Here is a 20,145-nt window from a genome sequence, read left to right as displayed (position 1 = left end):
CTACCCTTCTGCCTGGCCTTTTAAATGGCCGGCTGCTGTGGGACAAAGCAGCAGCACACTCTGGTGGTGGTGACGAGGCAGGAGGGACGGCGGGTAGGAAGCAAGGGAAAAACACAAAGCACTTTTGTCGAAGCTCTGAGGTCAGAGCCAGTGAATTCTCCAATGCAGATTGTTTCCACTTGGTGTATAATGAAATAATAAATCAAATTTGTGGTGGATGTGGAATTAAATGTTTGGGGTTTTTGCTTTTTCTTTCTTAAAAAAAGAAGAAGAAGAAGAAGAAGAAGAAGAAGAAGAAGAAGGGGCAGCAGCAGCAGCTAAAATCACCCTCCAGGGCCTATTCTGGCCCAAAGCTGAAAATGTTTCCTCCACATCACATGTAATTGTTACCAGGCTCGCTTGTGGGTCGGCACCACAAAACCACTATTGTCAGTTCCCGGAGCCGTTACTTCTGGCTGCCTGGGCTGGGCTGGGAGACACCGAATGACATGAAGGATTTATGAGATAAAGATAGAGAGGAGAGGTTTGAACAAGAAGAAGATGGGCCAAGGAGAGGAAACAAGAAGAGGCAGGCGGCGTGTTATGTTTGCAGCTCTCTTGTTCGTTTCATCTCAGACCATGTAATTGGGAATATTTATGATCATTTTCTGGAATATTTTAATTTAGGGAGTGTGTGTGATTGCACACGCATCTCTGTGTGTGTGTGTGTGTGTGTGTGTGTGTGTGTGTTGGGTGAGTGGCGGGGGATGAGCTGAAATAATCTCTTCCACTGAATGAGTAAGTAGGTTAGTCTTCTGGACTGCCATAAAAGGTCTGTAAAACAGTTTTAATCAGCCACTGGTAGGGAAGAGAAACAGGGAAGGGGGAAAAAAAAGAGGCTGTAGCATATTTGAAGTTCTTTGGGTTCTTTGCCTTCTCTTTCAGACTCACCCTGTGGAGGTCGTTTGAATTCCAAAGATGCTGGCTATATCACCTCCCCAGGTTACCCCCAGGATTACCCATCCCACCAGAACTGCGAGTGGATTGTTTACGCCCCTGAACCCAACCAGAAGATTGTCCTCAACTTCAACCCTCACTTCGAAATTGAGAAGCACGACTGCAAGTAAGCGCCTGATTGTGCACCCGTGAGACACACACTCCCACCCACCGCCCCCGGTTCCTGCCACTTCTGCCACCTAATGGCAGCGCCCCTAACTCACCTGCTGAACAGTGGCCCCAGAGGGAAACCTCGAGATGATGTTCTCTTTCAGGGGAAATAAAGGCCTAAGGGATCCCACAGTATGGAGGAAAGAGCCTTCTTGAGTGAAAAGCGTAGAGAACAAGCACCCTATCTTCAAAGTGGGTAGTGGAGGAGAATTCCATCTAGGGGCCAGGGCCGGACTGCAATATACCAGCTCTTGACTTTGGGGTTTACTTTCCCCTTGGAGATCTCCCCATTTCCACCACTGCCCCCACATGTAGAAACCCCACCGGCTTCCTTAATAAACTAGTGGCCAGATCCCCAAGTGGAGACTTCTTCTGCGTCCAGCCCTGGAGGGTCAGGCTATTACTTTGTGAAGCAGCAGCTGGTTTCCTTAGAGAGAATTAAAAATCTGAGTCTACACTGGTAGGTCTAAGATTCTCTTTGATTCTTTTTACCTGTGCTGCACAGGTTAGAGTCTCAAAGCTGGTGTTACGGATTTATTTCACCGAACCGTTCTAACTGCTTTACAAATATCACTCCATCCAGTCCTCACAATGGCCCTGGGAAGTTGGTCAGGACTCACATTTTGCAGATGAGAAAACTGAAGCCCAGAGAGCTTGCCAGTCACCCGAGGAGGCTCAGCTGGTCTCATAACATCAGACCTGCCACCTTGGAAATGTGTGGCTTTGGAGATATCAAGTGGGCATTTAGACATCTGTGAGTGCTTTAGAAATACCTTCTTGACACCAAGGTCCCTTAAATTAAGGTGGAGAAGCAGGTAGCAATGTAATGTCAAGAATGTGAATGTGCTTTGTACCAGCTAGTGGGCTCTATCTGAAAGTCTTTGCGCATTGAAACAATAGTGCGAGTTTTCTGTGCAGAAAAGAATCTGCCGATGATCACGTCCTCTTCCAAATGTGCCCCTACGATGTGCCGCTGGGTGTTCAGTGTCCATTTATGATTCCTAAACAGTCTGGACTTTCCTTGTGACCAAGGCGTTGCAAGTACAGAAAAATTAATAAAAGGGCCAGCTGGCGAGAAAGGTGCAAGGGAGCAGGCCTACCTCCAGGCCAGGCTGTCCTCCTCGTGGAGGAGACAGGGCCCCCTTTAACCAGGGCTAGACTGCGAGTGGTGAATTGATGTCATTGTTATCCTCCTAGGACTGCTTGACACCTACATAATGCTCTTCTCCTGGCAAGAGGTAGTCTGCACTGAAAACTGGAGGGTTTCTGGGATGGCCGCCTCATGGCATGAAGAGTCATAAGACAGATTTTCTAATCCCAGCTCTACTCTTGACTCAGTGGATGACATAGGGTAACTCATCAGTTCCTCTTTGTCTGAGTTAAATACACAGCCTGATATACTTGTAAAGCATCTCAGGCCTGCTGATTCCCTGCTGTGGACTTCAGCAAGTGTTTCTGTTAGAAGAGCTCCTATACTGGGTGTTCTTGCTCCTAGTGCCTTTGGCTGGGCTGCGGAAGGTTGGCACAGACTGAAGCGTAATGCACAGAGAGCTTGGGTCTGAGCGCAGAGAAATTTGACTAAGCACCTCTGTCGACTGTCGAGGGCCAAATTCTGTTATGCTTATGCCAGCAAATCTCCCAGGGAAATTGCTAAGAGGTCATCTTATGTATATTCATAGTGGCGGGAGAAGAAGGCATGGCTTTTGGAAGGAAAAACTCAGGGAGCTAGTGAGCATGGCTTAACACATGTTGGGGAGTATGAAAGGCCAGGAAAACATGCTCCTGCCCTGTTTGGGGCCGCAGGGTCTGCCTTCCCCACACAGGACTCAGCCCCAGGGGTGGAGAGAACTCAGGTTGCTGGAGTCTCTGGCAGCAAAAGGGGACAAGGGTGTTGCCTCTTGCTGGACTTGGAGTGGGAAGCAGACGAGTTACAGGTTATCTTCTGGCTTATCATCCTTACTAAGTAGCTTCCTGTTTTTCTCCCCACTGCCCCATGGATGCTTCTAGTTTGAACTGAAAAGGTCAGGAAGGTCAGGAAAAAAATCTTTCTGGGGTCTCTTTTCCCCAGTGCCAAGTTGTCAGAAAGGCTCTGCTGGGGTCAAGCCTCCACTACTTAACCTCGTCCTTAATTCTCTCCCCCTCCCCCGTTTCCCCTCCATTCCCCATTTCTCTGTCATTCTTGTTGATTTTTGTATTTAGAAAGACACATCCGGTTCTCTCAATCTCTCACTCTGCAAGGTATTTTTAACATTCTTCCTCGGCTATTTGCATTTGGAATAAACGAGCTTCTCCTCCCCCACTGCCTTGTACCGCTTGCCGGTGAGAGGAACAATTAACCTAATTGAAGTGTCCGAAGTTCTGCCTGGTTCCTCCTCTCTCGCCCTCTGTCCTTTTCCTTCCAGGGGAGCTCCTGGGTTTGGAAAGCACTTACTACCAAAGGAAATTAGACTCCTTTCTCTTTTCATTTCCGGTGCATGTTTTGAATTGGACTTGGCTCTCCAGGCCCATAGTGTGGATGGATGCTTACCAAGAGAAGGCCGCCCTGCACTGTCCTCCTCTTGACAGGGCGCAGCAGCAGCACCCCTGCAGAAGGGAAAGTGAGTAAGAACACCAGGAAAAAGCCAGCCCCACCGTGGAGGAAGGGCCGCGCTCAGCACCTCCCCCTGCTCCTGTGTGCGGGAATAACAGCAGGGGTTGCCCGGAGATCCAGGAGCAGGCCTGCCCGAGTTGGCCCCTAGGCCCTTGGCTCTCTGTGCCTTGAAACCCACAACCCAAAGATGGAGCCCGCTGAAGAATAAACCCCAGACAGACCTTTTCCTCTTAACGGCCGCTTGTTAATTTTGTTCCATTTAAGCCCGCTGTCTGCTTGGAAACTTTCACTCACAGCCCCAGCTTTGCCTGAGTCAGTCCCAGGCCGCCACCATCTGTGGGGAGCTCTCCGACTCCTCCCTTGGGCTGTGAGCCGGAATCCAAACCCCCAGCCACCCGCAGGCGGCTCTGTGGTCAGAAACCAGAGGCCCCCGTGGCCTGGCCACGTAGATGTGGCCGAGGGACCAAAGGGCAGGACGCAGGGCCCTCTGAGCAAACAGGGAGAAGCACTCATTCCCTGTGGTGAGGAAGAGGGGACTACTGCTTTTCACCTGAGTCATCGGCAGTAGGCGGGACACTGGGGCTTTGGAAACATATGTACACAGACTGGAATCTTTTTCCATTTCTGAAATCTAAGATATATGCATTTTTTAAGAACACCCACCTGCATATGATACAGAACTTATTCCTGAGTCCTCACACAGGCTGGCTTCCCTCCCCTCCCAGAGGCCCAAGTCAAAGCAGAACTGAGAGCCGGGGCCCTGTTAAGAATTGGTCATTTCCAGATGGGTGTCTTGGAAAAACGTGCTTCGCAAAGTGCACAAACCACTAGGAAGACCTGACAGAACGTTTCTTGGGCTAAAAAACCCACACGAAGTTTATACGAATGGTTTTAGGCGTGCGTTCCGCGCCGCGTTATCTCATCGACCTCAAGAGAACGGTGCTCCATCCCAGGGAAATGTTTAGATCCTCAGACCGACTCCTTTAAAGTTCCAAAGTCCTGTTTTGAAAGGATTTCTGATAAAGAACATCCTAAATCCTGAGCCACACTTCCCTGCCTTCTTAAACAGACCCAGTAGTAAGGGGAGTCGACTTTTCCTTGATGATTCAGGCCTCTAATTTTAAACTTCGCTTTTTGTGTCCGAGGCCGGGTAATGTCCAGTTTGGATCAGATAGGTGAGAGTCGAGTTTTTGTTGACCTTTTACACTTCCCAGGCCTCAGTTTCCTCACCTGCAAAACTGGTCACAAGTGCTTTGCAAGATTGTCACGTCGTGTGTGTGGATGCACCATGAACTAGCAGCCGCGTTAGCATCTGTCCTTTGTCACGGGAAGGTCTGCGACTTTTTCCTATCAGTACTCTTGCTGTCACTTCCTGTTAGGTGCATGCCTGCCTCCTGGAGCCTTCCTCTTCTACTTGTTTTACTCTTCTATTGTGTTGTATGGATTTTGCTTCTGGAGGTCTTGCTGTCCATTGGGACGTTCTGGTTCTGGGGTCTCGGCTCTGCCCCAAGTCCGTGTAATCCCAGAGCCAGCATATGTGCTCGGCTTCAGTCGGCCAAGCTCACGGAAGAGCGGGCTCTGGGGCACACCCCCCAGGGGCGGAGTGTGAAGAGCATCGGTGCACAGAGGGTTAGGGGTATTTGGCCTCTAGCTAAGTGTCCTGGATACACAAGGTGCTCTTGTATTTATGGCCAGAGGAGCTCTCTAAATCTTAGATGTGTCTATTTCTCCCAAAGTAGGGGATGGTATCTTAGAGAGGTAGCAGCTTCCCAGGTTGATAGATTGACTACAGTCAACAGAGGGAACAGACCAGACCTCAATAATCTAGCCCCTCCCCACCCAGCCAACAGTGATTTCCTGTGCTCGGTGAGCACCCTCCAAAGACAACCTTATATCTGCACGAGACCCTGTGAGTGCCCCGTGCTTGGACCCGCCCCCCTGTCCCCTCCATAGGGACCAGCTGCCCACTTCCCCTTCTTCCCTTCCGTTTCCTTGATTCCTCCAGTCCTCCTTTACGGGTCCCAATGCCGAACTGCCAGAGCATTGTGTTCTGCCTTGGTTTCCTGGCTTGCCTTTAGTTTATGGGTGGTCAGTGTTGTACTCTGAGTGTGTAAATTCTCGAAGGACATGGACTGCGTATTTCATCTCTCTACCCCCAGGCCACCTGGTCTTGGAGTATTAAGCAGGTGCATGCACATGATTGTTTTGGTGGTATGTTTACATTTGAGTTGCAGGACATAGGTCAACATGGCATGAACCCACACTGGAAGCAGATGGAGCTGTCTTCCCTATCCGTCCATCTGGCGATGTGATATAGTGAGAGCAGGAGGGTGAGACACGGGCTTATGGAGGTCACTAAGCTCTCTGTGACTTGGCCTTTCCCCAACAAAATGGCAGCAAACCATGCATTCATTCATAGTTACTAAACACCTACTATGTACCACACATGATGACGGCATTGGGAATGCGGTTATGAGTAAATCGTATTCTTCGTCTTCGTGGAACTGAGAGTTTGGGAGCAAGTAAAAAAATATGGTTATTGGGGTGCCTGGGTGGCTCCATCGGTTAAGCATCTGACTCTTGATTTTGGCTCAGGTCATGATCTCAGGGTCCTGACATCAAGTCCCACGTCGGGCTCTGTTCTGAATGTAGAGCCTGCTTAAAATTGTTTCTCTCTCCCTCTGCCGCCCCCCCACCTTCGCACGCACGTACTCTCTAAAAACATAAAATAAAATACAATAATTTAAAAATATGTGGTTATTGATGAGAAAGCCACCATACCTAGAGCATCGCCTCTGAGACCAGCACATTGCTGAGTGCTTCACATATATCAGCTCATTGATCCTTGAATCAAAACAATGCGAAGTCATTGTTACTCTTCCCGTTTTACAGATGAAGAAACTTGGGCGTAAAGAATAATTTCTGGCCCCAGGTCTCGCTCATGGAAATGGCAGAGAAGGGATTTGAAGCCAGGATGCCCTGCTTTGCAACCCGTGCTCTTCACTCTTATGCTCTATTGGCTCCCCCAGCACTGGGCATGCCAACTGAGGATATGCTGTGGGCTCAGCACTGGAGATCAGGGAAGGCTCCCTGGAAGAAGTGATGCCTGTACCAATCCCAGAGAAGTTAGCCAGACCGGGGTGAGGGGGGTGTATGTATCTCTGGTGGTCCAGGTAGAGAGCATCCCGTCAAGGACAAGAAGGGGAAACAATTTGATGCTTTAGGGAACCACAGTAATTGAAGGGCCATCCTTGTGACTTGCTGATTGACAAAACTTGTTTTCGGTAAAGAGGTTCCTGAGCAATGCTATTGAATTTTGTTTCCTGGCTGGGCAAATTCCACCATCTTAGAGAGGGGCTGTGGTCAGGAAGCAGGAAGGACAAAGACTTTAAGGACTCTTTGCTGCTCCCACCCTCCCTGACCAGGGTCTCTACAATTTCATACCCCATGTCCTGGGACAACTCCTCCCCACCCCCAGTTTAATGCCTGAACCTGGGGTTTGGCCTGGAAAGATCCAGGTATCGCTGGATTAAGCTCCACCTGTCGGTTTACTCCTACACAGGACTCTGTCTGAACACATGTCTCTTTCCTAAGAATAGAGAGCAGGAGGCCACATTGCCCAAATGGAGGCATGGCTTCAGCTGCTGTCCACCTGAGTCTCTGGAAATCGAAACAGAGTGTAAGTTCTCTGGTTCAAGAGAGTGTCTTGCACTCAGGAGAGAGCCTCAGGTTGATTACTCATGACATTATTATAGATTTACTGCCTGCCCAACCACAGAAATATTCTGATTCCCCCAAGGAGCCAATGAGCAGCAATATTCTTCTGTATTGCAACAACCCTGCTAATGACAGAAACAGATCCCCCTGCAGGTACATGGTGCAATAAAATGGGACAGTCCTGCTGACTCCAGCTCCGCTGACAGCCGACCCCGGCTCACCAGCCTTGACCATGGACTCCACCCAGCAAGTTCGCTTGCTGAAGAAGTGGGAAAAACACCACAGATTGCTCTCTTCCTCCTACCAAGGTTAAAGAGCAGTTGGGACAACGGTTATTTTTGGCAGTTTGTTTTTAAATACGCGATGTTGCAATTGCAGCTCTCCAAATGCAAGCCTTGCTGTGCGTGTCCTTCCTAACAATGCATTTTATCTCCTGATTGAGAAAATCACTTGAGGTTTTCTAATACACAATCCCCTTGTTCTGCCTCTCAGCCCTGGCACCTTCTCTGAGCCCAGAGGTCCCAGAGGGCCAGCATCTTACCCCATGTAACCGTGTGTAATTCTCCCAGCTAATTACACTGGGTGAGAGTCTGTCTTCAGAAATTCAGTGGGAGCTCAGGGTGTGGAGGGGATATAGAGGAGAAGGAAAGAGACCAAGTAAAGAAATTAGATTTTTCTTAAAAAGGGATTTATTTGTGTATTTTCCTATAGTCATGAGTCCTATAGAAAATGAGATGTCCTCTTTGTTTTATCCTTTTTCATGCCAGGGGGATTGAAACCTTTGGATTAAGAGAAACTCAATAGATAATTTAATTCCATTCTTCTACTTCTGCCTAGATAAATCACCCCCCCCAAAAAAATATATACATATTAGCTGCCCTTGTCTTTCCTTCTAGAAAAGAGCTTCCATAATCGACCTTCATTATAAAACCTAGGGCCTCACAACTCATCTCAGTGATTGCAGAGTAGATGGTTGTATTTAATTTACATAATCAGAATTTTTTTTCCCTGGAAAGAAATTCCCTGAAAAATGTTAGCTGGGTTAGAATGAAATTTTTAAAAAGAAGAAGAAAGAAAAACATGTGAACTGGGCTTACGTTTGGGAAGCTGTCAAAGGACTTCACATGATAAAAGAAATCCACGTGATTTTTTAATGCTTTTTTCCCTACCTTTGTAACCACGTGTCTTGGCAGTCTATGTATATATACACGGGACTGGATACTACTGTCATTCCCATTTAACAGATGGGTACACTGTGAGAGACATCTCACAGAGAGTAATGGTAGGCCTGGGATTTGAAGCCTGCCACCCCAAGCTGCCTTTATACACCTGTGTCCTTGTACCTAGAGCTGTCACCCACTGTCCCCACGCTTAGGTATTTGAGGCCTCTCTGATTTCCTTAGATATTCTTGACAAGTCTTTTCTTTTCCTCTTCCGTCTCTTACTCCTTTTCTTTGCCTCTTCCTGCCACGGGGTCACCTCCGGATGCCGGCAGGGCAGTCAAGGAGAGAGAGAGCTTTCTGTGACGCTCCGTCAACGGTCTCCGTCTGCCTCCCTGTCATCCACCTCCTACTCCCCGAGTCCCCTCCAGCCCCCCTCGCCATCCTCTTCAAATTCCCTGCCATCCCCCCACCGCCTCCCTCTGCAGCTGGAATCCGAAGATGTGAGGGCTAGTAATAGAGTGTCAGCGGAAGTAATTGATTCCTCACACACAGAGAATTCTCAGGCCTTCAGTGTCAATGGAGCTGAACCAGAGTCTTGGAGGTGAGCGAGACATGTAAACAGTCCATGGCTGAGCTGTCAGGGCGAAGCTAGACACACCGGAAAGCGAGCGAGAGGGAGAACGGTGGAACGAATAATTGTTTTATTGGGAAGGAAAGGAGTAAATAATATTTCAGCCCAGGAATTGGCAGTTTGAAAGAGATGGTTGAGAGCAAGGTGCAGAAGGAATCGTGATGCAGGTTTTAATGGAAGAGTTTTTCTTTGTCTCAAGGTAGGAGGTTTTGTCCTCACCCTGCCCCCCCTTCTCCCATTATCATCATTATTATCATTAAAATAATTACCGTAACAATTACGGTTGATGAGACCTCGAGTTTATAGAGCACCTTTCATCTAAAAGTTCAAAGTGATTTATCTATGTGTCATCCCTTTGAGAGTGGTAGGAGGGTAAGAAAGTAATTTTTTTTTTTTTTTTTGGTCTTATCCGCTGGGAAACTGAGGTCCAAGCAGATACAGGATTCGGTCTAAGCCTCGGGGCAGGCAGCTGGGTTAAGAGCTGGGGTACTGACGGCTCTCTTCTGGGGGTCTCTACTGCCCTCCTGCCCACCGGGGCCCTTATACTTGCTCACCCCTGGCACTAACGCTCCCTTCCCCGATGCAGCGCCCCCCCCCCTCGCCGGCCCCTGCAGTTGGTAGCTGTGCGGCCAGGCAGCCAGCAGCTCCACGCACAAAACAAACCGTCCGCGATGCTGTGGGATATATAAAGGTCCTTCAGGGTCTGACTCATGCTGCTCCCATCCTGCTAGGAGACTTCCTGCAATCTGGTTCCCTTTCTTGTAGAACCTGCTGTCCTTTCTAGACATATTTCTTCCTAGTCTTAGGGAACCTCCAGACAAGAGAACCCAATATTCCTGAATGTTCGCTGCTTCCACCCACCTCCCCCCTCCCTCCCCCCCCAGATGCTGGCCAGTTCTTGCAGAATACAGGGCCACTGTGTTGGAGAGAGGCAAGTGCTCTAAATGCCCGGGTGGACCAGGCTGCCTGTGCTCCCAGCACAGCCACGGCGCCTTCACAACCCAGCCGTCGAGGAAAGCACTGTTCACCCAGCGGTGGTTTGAGAGGCGGAAGCTGTTCCAGCTGACTGGCCACGGAGTGCTATATTCAGAATCTCCACCCTGGCGTGGCAGCAGCCTTCCTGCTTGGACATTAGTGCAGCCCCATCATTTCCACACCAAGGTGCTTTTTGCACGATCGTGACAAGTCTGCCCCTGGCGCCAGGAGAAGCTCTGAGCTCTGTAACCTGAGGCTTGCAGTGAATGAAATCCAAGGACAGGGCCCATCACACCAGCCACATACTCCCAAATGGTCCCCTGCTTGGATTTCTGCATGGTACATTTTTCAGGCAAGCTTTGTATTTTCTAAGTTTTGTTATGGAGGCCGGATGCCAGCAAAGAGGGACAGAAACACGACTGGGAGCCTAAACCCCTAGAAAAACGTTTTTCCGATGCAGTGATTGATTCCCTGGTGCACAGTACACCTCATTCCCAGCAGGCTCCCATTTTTCGGACAGATGGGAAGGTTATGATTTGCTCTCACAATTAGACCCTCTGGGAGCCAGGGTTAGTGAGCGCACGTTCCAGAGGGAACCGTTCGCCCGGCCAAGTGCAGGGCTGCTGCTGCCCGTACAGCCAGGCCCTGCGATGGTGTACTCTGATTGCCCCTTAGTGGATGCCCGTTGCTTTCTGCCCCTTCCAACCAGCCCCGGGAGCCACAGAGGCATGATGCCTGTTCCCATTTATGAGATGAGGCAAACTGAGGCATGCAAGGTTGATCGACCCAGGCCAGTGTAGGCCAGTCTGGCCTTGCTGGGTGGGGTTCACCTTCACATCCAAGTGCCAGCCTGCTGGTGAACAAACATGGTGGGCTACTCTGACCTATTCCGACTCTGGTATCATTACAAAATGCTAACAAGGGGCCCTTTGAGCTAACTGCAGTGAGTGAGGATTTTATAGGCGTGTACAGCAGACGGAAAAAAGACCCAACCGTTGTGCTGAAAACAGCCTGTCCAACAGCCTGAAACTTCACATTGGCACTGGTTGCCTACAAAATCCTTCCTTACATAAGCAAACACGTTCCATCCAAGCCGGCCTCCAGAGCGCTCGCTGGTCCAGGAGTGGAACAGATCTGTGGCCATACAGCCTCAGGAATGCGCCTTGCTGGGCAGCCAGGTCAGTGGGGGAAGCGGTGTTCAGCCAGGGGGCCAGGGGAGAGGTGCTGGAGGCTTTGTTGTATGCCCTTCATTCTCTGAAAGTTCATCCACAGTGAGACTTATCAGACGCCCTGTCTGGAAGCGGCCCCCTTCCTCACGTTGCGAGGCGTTCTTGGCAGCCTGCTCCGTCAGGAACAATGAGATCGCCGAGCCCTCTCCATCATCCCGGGGCTTCTGCGGAAAACAACCAGCAATTATAAATAGACGTTATTTGTATTTCCATTTTCTTGCCTTCAAGGTTTTTTGGAATAATTCCTTCGGTTTGTTTTGGGTTATTTTCTTTGCATACTTCCTTTGCTGGGCGGTCAGATTTCCTCCTTTCTGAGGCGCCGTGATGACCCTGGCTGTGCGGGGATTGCGGATAAGCTCCAAATATCAGAGACGGGTGGCGGGAAGAAATGAAGGAAGGAAAGGAAACTGCCAGCAGTTGCCATTAAAAGGGCAGCAGCACCAACCCAGATAGGCAAAGAGATGTTGAGTCCCTATTGTTCAACAAATAATAACAATAACAACAACAGTAATAATAGTAGTAATGACTGATGTTTATTTATTGAGGACTTACTATGTGCCAGGCACTGTACTGAGCTGTTGACTTGCATGAACTCACCACAGTGAAGGAGGTCGAGTCCCTAGTTGTTCAAGACCCACCAACCAGGGGCACCTGGGTGGCTCAGTTGGTTAGGTGTCTGCCTTCAGCTCGGGTCATGATCCCAGGGTCCTGGGATCGAGTCCCACATCGGGCTCCCTGCTCTGCAGGGAGTCTGCTTCTCCCTCTGCCTCTCTCTCTCTCTCTCTCTCATAAATAAATAAATAAATAAAATCTTTAAAAAAAAAAAGTCCCACCAACCACTAGGGGAGGGGGGTGGGGGAGTTAGGGAAGGCAGGGGCTGTTCTGAATGAGGCATGGCAGGCTGGTTCTGGAGCCGGGGCTCAGAAACACGAGATTGAAAGAGAATCTCAAAAACTCAAGTGACTGAAGCACTATTGAGGGATTTGTACAGGAGGAGGATTTTTAGAAACCTCCATCCCTAGCATTTGCGGGGGGGTGGGCATCGAGACCGTCTCTAACTTTATGACTTTTCATTCTTTCTTCGTGTGCTCGGTTCATGTGTGTGCAACCTTTCTCTCCCCCACGTCTGCCACCCTGCTTTGTAAAAACACGGGTCATAGTAAACATAGCCAGTGTCTCCCAGGGACGTTCGCAGGCATCCAGCACTCTCTCCCGGGCTCGTATGTACTTCTGCAATCCTTCCAACAATGCCACGGGTGGGGACCATAATTATTTCCATTTTATAGATGAAGAAACTGAGACTCAGAGAGGTTCAATGCCTTGCTTACACTCATGCCACTGACGAGTGCTGGACACAGCTGGGTCTGCCTACAAAGCCCGTGCACCCCACTTCTCGGACTAGGCACATGCCTATCCACAGATATGTTTCTGTATCACAGAAATTTAAGGGGTTTTTTTTGGTCACAGCCCTCAGAAAATGTGCGTACACACAAACGCACAAAATTTCTGCATTTGACCATAGGGGTTCCCTCACCTACTGAAACTCATCTGTGGACCCTACTGGAAATCCACGGGTTTAGGAATATGTGCTGTAGATGATACTTTAAGAGCTTATAAATGCACAGGATACTGTTTTCTCACTCGATGGACCATATGTTCACATATGGGTGTATATGTGCTTATAAAAATACTTCACTTGCAAAAATTAATATGTTATCCCATCTGAACACTTAAAAGCTAGATTTCAACTGGGTGAATCTTGAAACCATGAATTCCAAATCCGCTCACTGCTTCTATTGGTGATTTGTCTATTAATTTTGGCAAGTCCTATAGGCTTTGTTTAAACAAAACAGCTACATAAAAAGAGCAAGATTCTGCTAAGTCTCTACTGGAAACCGAGCGGTTTCTTTATACCCCATACCTTCTAATGCTAGTGTACCGTGGCAATCTGATATTCTCACGGGACGGAGGTGAGGCCTGTATGCCCAGGAGTGAGACCACCTGGGTCTCAAGCCCACCCTCAACCTGCCCTTCTCACGGGACTTTGGGCAGGTCACTTAGGCTCTCTGAACCCAGTTTCTGCATCCTTAAATGGGTGGGAACCGTAAGGGAGTGTGGCGTGTATTCAATGACGATTAAATGAAGTAATATCTAAACGGGGGTCTAGCCCATAATAGACGCTCAGTAAAAGATTCATATTTCTTTCCACTGGTATTCCCATTGATGTTCCAGCTTCTTCTTTGATGGGTGGCCCCAATGAAAGGGAGAAACTCAAGGAAATGAAATTTGCTTCTTAAAAAATCTGACCTGACCGTGAACTGATTTCTCCGTAACGGCTGGATTTCACTATTGAGCCAGAGACCAGGTGACCTGGCTGTGGGCCCGACTGGACCAGAGACTTGGGCCTCGTGCAGACCTGCCCACAGCCTCTTTGTGTCTCGGGCAGCTTCTTCACTGAGAACTTGTAGGTGACAGTGTTGTGTTTTCCTCCTCTTTTCCCTGCAGGTTTTAATGTAAGGATTAATAAGACAGTGTTTGTAGATGTCTTTGAGCTTCCCAGAAGAAAGGCACTCCAGGAGGTGGTAAATTCTCTGGCCTCCATAATCTACTCATGAAATATGGAACTTTGAAAGTGTGAGAAAAATCTCAAATCACTTTGACAGCATTTTAATTATAGTTGATTTGTTTGCCGCTAATAGTGAAAATGCTGTCAGCATGACTTGAGATGTTTCTTCCACTCAAAATGTTATATTTCGTGTTTTCGAGTCATGAGGCAACATTTCAGTTTCCAGATAAAACCAGAATAGCTCAGTGAATGTGTTGGAGTACAAAGGCAAAGAGTATAAAATGGACCAAATGTATCCCACCCCTCAGGAAACGTCGTCACAGAGTGAATTCTTCCTGAACTCACCAACTGTAAGCCCCTCATTCATTTACTCACACCACAAAAAGCTCGTGAGCCCTGCTCTATGCCAGGCACCATGCAAGCAGTAGAAATTCAGCAATAAAAAGGCAAGGTTCTTGCCCTTGTGGTGCTTACTATGTAGTGAGGACACAGATTCCAAACAAATAAATAAGTATATTGACAAGATCTTTGCAGATCATAATAGCTATAAAGGCCTTAAGAGGATGGTGGGCCAGAGAATAAAGGCATGCTGTCTGAAATAGGGTGGTCAGGACAGGCCTCTCTGAGGAGGTGACATTTGTACTTGGAAGAAGAAGACAGTACCAGCCACAGAAGAAGGTAACAGAGTATCACAGGCAGGGGCAAAGGCCCAGAGGCCGGAAAGAGCTTGCCATGTGCAAAGTGTGAGGTCTTAAAAATTTATGATACAAGTAGCATAAAAGGAGACATTGACCAGTTGGCAGCGGTTATAGCTTCAGGACTTGGGCAGGCACAGGTGCGGGGATGTGTAGACGTAGGTATTATTGAACGGACACAACACTTTCCCAGAGCACCCAAGTACTCCACCTATGACAGAGAAATCTCACAAGCGGGTCTAAGTGGCAGTCCTCCGGGCGGACTCTGGCAGACTGGACGTTATCTGGCCATTTGAGAAGGGCCTGGGCGTTGGGGATCTTCTAGCATAGGCTCGGTTGACTAACCCAGCCTTCGGGGGCCTGCTGGGAAGTGTCAAGCGTGGATAGAGTTATGGAAACTAGAAAGCCTCTTTTCATGTTTGCCTAGTGATGAGAGGAAGAGATGAGACTGTTGCTTTTTCATACCTCTCCCGTGGACTCTGAAAATTAATTTCCACTGTCAAGATTCCCACGCCCCAAATGTGGGTTTGGGAAGAGAAATTAAGACTTTAAAGTGGAGGAAGAACATACAGAAAACGTTCTCTAGACAAATGCTCGACATGCAGATGTCGGAATCTGTGAGGAGTAAAGTAAAAAGGCACCCGGGAGCCATTTTGGAGAGAAAGGAAAAAGGTAGGAGTGGAAATGGCTACTTAAGCTTAGGAAAGTAAATAGATGAATAAAATAATAAAAGGTAGTGTTAAAGCTTTGGAAGGAATTTTTTCATTTGAGGGAGATTATGAATAATGAAATGCAAACACAGTAGTTAATATGTCCGTTAGCTGGTTTATGTTTTCTTCTGGAAAATGAATAATGTGTTCTAAGAGGAACGGCCTTTCAGGTTATCTTCCTTGACTGTCGTTGGGGTGAGCCCCGAGTTTGGACCCCAGATTCCGTTACCAAACAAACGCTGGCTATCAGATGCTAGATGTGGAACCGTATTTATTCCAAGGCCACAAACTTCCTAATCCCCCACAAGCTCTTCCAAATGAACCTGACAACACTGAAATTTCTAAGGAGATTTACTCCAGCTGTAGCAAATCCCTAATAATAAAAAATTTTCCCAAATGAGTCAGTCACACAGGACGTAAATGAGACGTTCTGTGTGAAGTCAGCATGTCATTCGGTGTGTGCCCTTTATACAAAAAGCCCAGCCAGAAGACTGGATTGTCCACAGGGCAGAGCCTGGGCATTTGGGGGGGAGGTAGCCACCAAATTGTAACTCGGGGTCCCTTTCCCCTCAAGCAAACCTGCTAGGAAAATCCAGTTTTTCTAAGAAGTTTAAGTAAGGGCTGGTTATTTGCTTCACAAAAGGATTCACTAGAGGGATCCTTTAAATAATAAGCTCGAAAGAAAATTTCTAATATGATTGATGTATATGAACCTTTTTCAAAAATACACCCCTTCACTGTATGTGTATGTAAATATGTAAGGATGTATTTGTAGCTGCCAGCATTACAAAAAAAAGGATTTGGGGTGGTATAGCCACCGAGTAAATTGAGGCAAGCCTACAGCGGTGGCATTTGCTAGGGGGCCCGGCTTCATCGCTGATTGTGTTAATCCCCTAAATCACTCCATGCGTGATTAGGCAACCCGGTAGAACCCTGCCCTCCTGAAGATCCAGCCAGTGGGATGCCTGGGCCTCTCTTCGTCCTTTTGGGAGAAATTGGCAACACAAAGACTGGAGATATCTGCTTATCTTTTTTAAAAAAATATCTTTAAGTATTTCCTGGGTGTGGGCCACGCCCCTGGCACTGTGCTAGGTGACCCAACACTATGATTTATTTAGTCACTACACTTCTGTGAGACGGATGGTGATGATGGTGATGATGATGGTATTTACATTTTCATCTGCTACGTTATGAGGGCTGGGTTCTTTTCCTTGCTCTCCTACTTGGAAAAGAATTCTTTTTTATCTTATTTTTTCTTTTATTCTATTGTGTATTGTTTTGTTATTGAAGTACGGTTGACATAGAGTGTTCTATTATTTTCAGGTATGGGACGTAGTGATTTGACAATCCGATACATTCTGCCGTGCTTACCACGATGGTGGTTACCATCTGTCACCGTGAAACAAAAATTTTAATGGAAGCAGCTTTATTTTATATATTTGTGGCTTATTAAGAAATGCAAGCTCATTGTAAGCGATTCAGATAATAGAAAAGAACAAAGAAGGAAGTAGAAATTACCAATTTCTACCACCCATATATCTCACTACTGTTAATATTTTAGTTTATGTAGTCTTTCAGACTTTTTCTGTTTGTATATGCAAGAATGTGCATATATATATATATATATGTAGGTATTTTAACACATTCCTTTTTAAAAATCTGTTTTTTAAACTAACAATATAGCATGGCTATTTTCCCATAAAAACAAAATATCTAGACCTACAGGGCCATCAATCTACTATAGCAGTGGTGTATTACACTTCATAAATATACCAAAATTGATTCACCCACCCTCTGTTGGACATTTTGATACGATGCTGTTTATAAACAAAGCATCTTTTCATTTTTCTTATGCTTTTTTTTTTAATATCTACATTCGCAAAGATGCCTATACATCTTTGCACAATTGTCTGATTATTTTCTTAGGAAAAATTCCTAGCAGTGGAATTGCTGGATTAAAGGGTTTGTCACATTTCTGCCAAAATGCACTCCAAAAGGTTTTAACAGATGTTCATTCCACTTAGACTGCACCTCTACTCACTCACTCTGTCTCTTCACCTCAGAAATGGGTGTGAGGATACAACAAATCACAGCTAATGTTTATTTATTAAACACTAACGACCAGGCTGAGTACTGACACTTTATATAGATCAGGTTGGTCATTTAAATCTCACAACAACCCTAGGAGAAAGGTTCTAATATCCCTATTTTGCCGTCATTTTCCCCATTGCTAAGGCTCAGAAAGGTTAAGTAACTTGCCTGAGGTCACCCAGCTAATAAGGCTGAACTGGGATCCAAACCCAGTTCTCTCTGCTTCTGGGTTTGGCTGGGGCCTGGCAGGGAGCTGGGGCGGGGGGGTGGATGGGACTCTTCCATGCAGGTTCGTACAGTCACTACTCCAGGTGAACTGGGTAATATCTGCCTACCGAACACAGCTGTTTTCTCAACAGTTGTGCACCCTGATGGGGCATCGCCGTTACTCAGCTGAGAGCGACAGACGGCCCAGCCGTGCTTACCTCAGTGTGGAAACACTAAGGAGGGATTTTCCAGAAGGTTTGGGGAATTTCCTTTGAGAACAAACTAACTGTCTTTCCACTTTTGTTTTGGAAGTGAGGAAGCACATTTTCTTAGTCAGCATCATCTCCCAAACTGAAATCACAGATTCCCCCACCCCCACTGCCTTTCTCAATCTGTGGCTCTCTCTCCCGAGCTCCTGGGAGGACACCCTGCCATCTTGTCTTCTCCAGACTAACCAGCTTCTGTGATTCTTTAGACCATAGGATTCCAGCCCTCTGGGGTCTAAGATTGAACTAATCCTGGTCCATTCCTTATACTTCCTTCACAGTCCTATTTATTCCTAAGTGGCTGTGCAATCTGAAACATGGCTCCTGAGGGCTCAAATAAGCCGCTTCTGCCAGCAGCCAGCTCCCACAGACCCTGTGTGTGTGGCAGGAGCCTGCAGGCACATCCCAGGGAGGGGAGGTTTTCCCCTCTCTTTACCCAAAAGCAAGAAATTTCTTACATGTTGTTTTAACAGGTTGCTACAAAATAAACAAACAGGGAGGGAGAAGGAAATGGATGGCTGTCGGTAAATAGTGGTACAGTGCCCAGCAGTTTGCAGGGGAGCTAGTGGGGAAGGACCTTCCCACCTCAGCCGCTGAGACGTTGGTACTCCCTGGGAGCCCAGGGAAGGAGCACAGGCCGGCTGGGTGAGTCGGCCAGAGCACACAGCTAGGCGGCCAACGTGTGCCTGTACAGATAAAATGGCGTCCCGCGCTGCGTACGCCAGCCGGCGAACCGCGCCAAGATGTCTGTCTTGGACAGACAGGGGCCAGGTTGCTTGCGTTTGAGATGAGCTCAGGCCTCAGCGCAGGGACGGCAGCCTGCTCTGCTTTTTGCTGAGCCTAATAGTTACGTGCCCATAGACTCTGGGTCCCCGGGGATTCACCCCCTGCTTTTGGAGAAAGGTTTTTATTGCCTTATCTAATATGATGCTGATTCCTTTTAAAAACGTGTTGTTGACTAGACACTGCAGAGGTGAACTTGGCAGAGTCCTGTCAAGGAGGGAGGGGGCCCATGCACGGGAGTCTTTGTCACTAGCGATTAAGGATAAAGGAAGAGGGGGTGACCCAGGAGGAAACTGAAACATGGGGGAGAGGGCAGGAAAGTAAGCAGATCTCTCAGGAGCGTCCCCCGTGTGCCTGGCTCGGTGCCGAGCACCTTCCTTGTATCTTTCATTTCATCTCCAGCCCAGCCCTCTGAACTGGATATTTTTATCCTCATCTTACAGATGAAGAAATTGATCTCAGAGGGGTTAAGTAACTTGCAGTGACGCAGAGCTAAGAAGAAAAGACTAAGATTCAGAGAGATCATGATGGAAATAAAGATGGCGCTATGGAAGGATAGAAGGAAGGAAGGAAGGAAGGACGGAAGGAAGGAAAAATGCTTGTTTGCAGATATTTGATAGAAGGATGCTACTGCTCTTATGTGGGCAAGAGATAAGGCCTTAAAATCTAGCCATCCACTGAGGCGCGTTTCTCTCCGTGGCTGCAGTAAGGCAATGCAGCTTCCTATACCTAGGTCGCGCAGTCTACACAGGCAAACCTAAGTGCTCTTCCTATATCAATCTGAAACACCTGAACGTCTAGAAAGGGCGAGCACAGGAGCTGGAGTGAGATAATGGTCCCTTTCCTCGCCTGAGAGTGATCTTTGCTCATTATGCCCCTTTGTACCGTCCTCACGTAGGTATGACTTCATCGAGATTCGGGATGGGGACAGTGAATCCGCAGACCTCCTGGGAAAGCACTGTGGGAACATCGCCCCACCCACCATCATCTCCTCGGGCTCCGTGCTCTACATCAAGTTCACCTCCGACTACGCCCGGCAGGGGGCAGGCTTCTCCCTGCGCTATGAGATCTTCAAGACAGGTCAGTGCTGTCATGGGTGGAGAGTGGGGTGCTGGGCATCCCCGAGAAGACGCAACGCGGACATGGGTGTCTGGCTGTGGGGCGCGTCCAAGGGAACCGTGTGATAGTTATATGCGCGTAGATGGAGCCCAGTGAGACAGACGGGAAGGGTTACAGAAGTTGTTGGAGTTGGAAGAGAGGCTCAGGGTGACCTTGGACACAGCCTGAGATGAAAAAGCCGGTTTAACTTATGATCCAACTTGAGACAGCGCGTTGCAGGGTTAGTGCTGGGTGCTGCCCGCCAGGCGGACAAGCAT

General features: G+C 47.9%; 1 protein-coding gene across 3 annotated transcripts in view; it reads left to right on the top strand.

Annotated features, from left to right (window-relative positions):
• Window positions 1-20,145, top strand: part of NRP2 (neuropilin 2) — a 118,421-nt gene that overhangs the window by 17,726 nt on the left and 80,550 nt on the right. For all 3 annotated transcript variants that reach the window (XM_008687401.2, XM_008687402.2, XM_008687404.2), the window contains exons 2-3: window positions 925-1,102; window positions 19,668-19,849. In XM_008687401.2, the coding sequence (XP_008685623.1) occupies window positions 925-1,102; window positions 19,668-19,849 (360 nt within the window). The remainder of the gene's footprint in view (window positions 1-924; window positions 1,103-19,667; window positions 19,850-20,145) is intronic.

This window comes from Ursus maritimus, unplaced genomic scaffold, assembly GCF_017311325.1.
Source record: "Ursus maritimus isolate PB19 unplaced genomic scaffold, ASM1731132v1 scaffold_1, whole genome shotgun sequence".
NCBI lineage: Eukaryota > Metazoa > Chordata > Mammalia > Carnivora > Ursidae > Ursus > Ursus maritimus.
The sequence above is the reverse complement of the archived record's forward strand: the minus strand, read 5'-3'. Positions and strand labels throughout refer to the sequence as shown.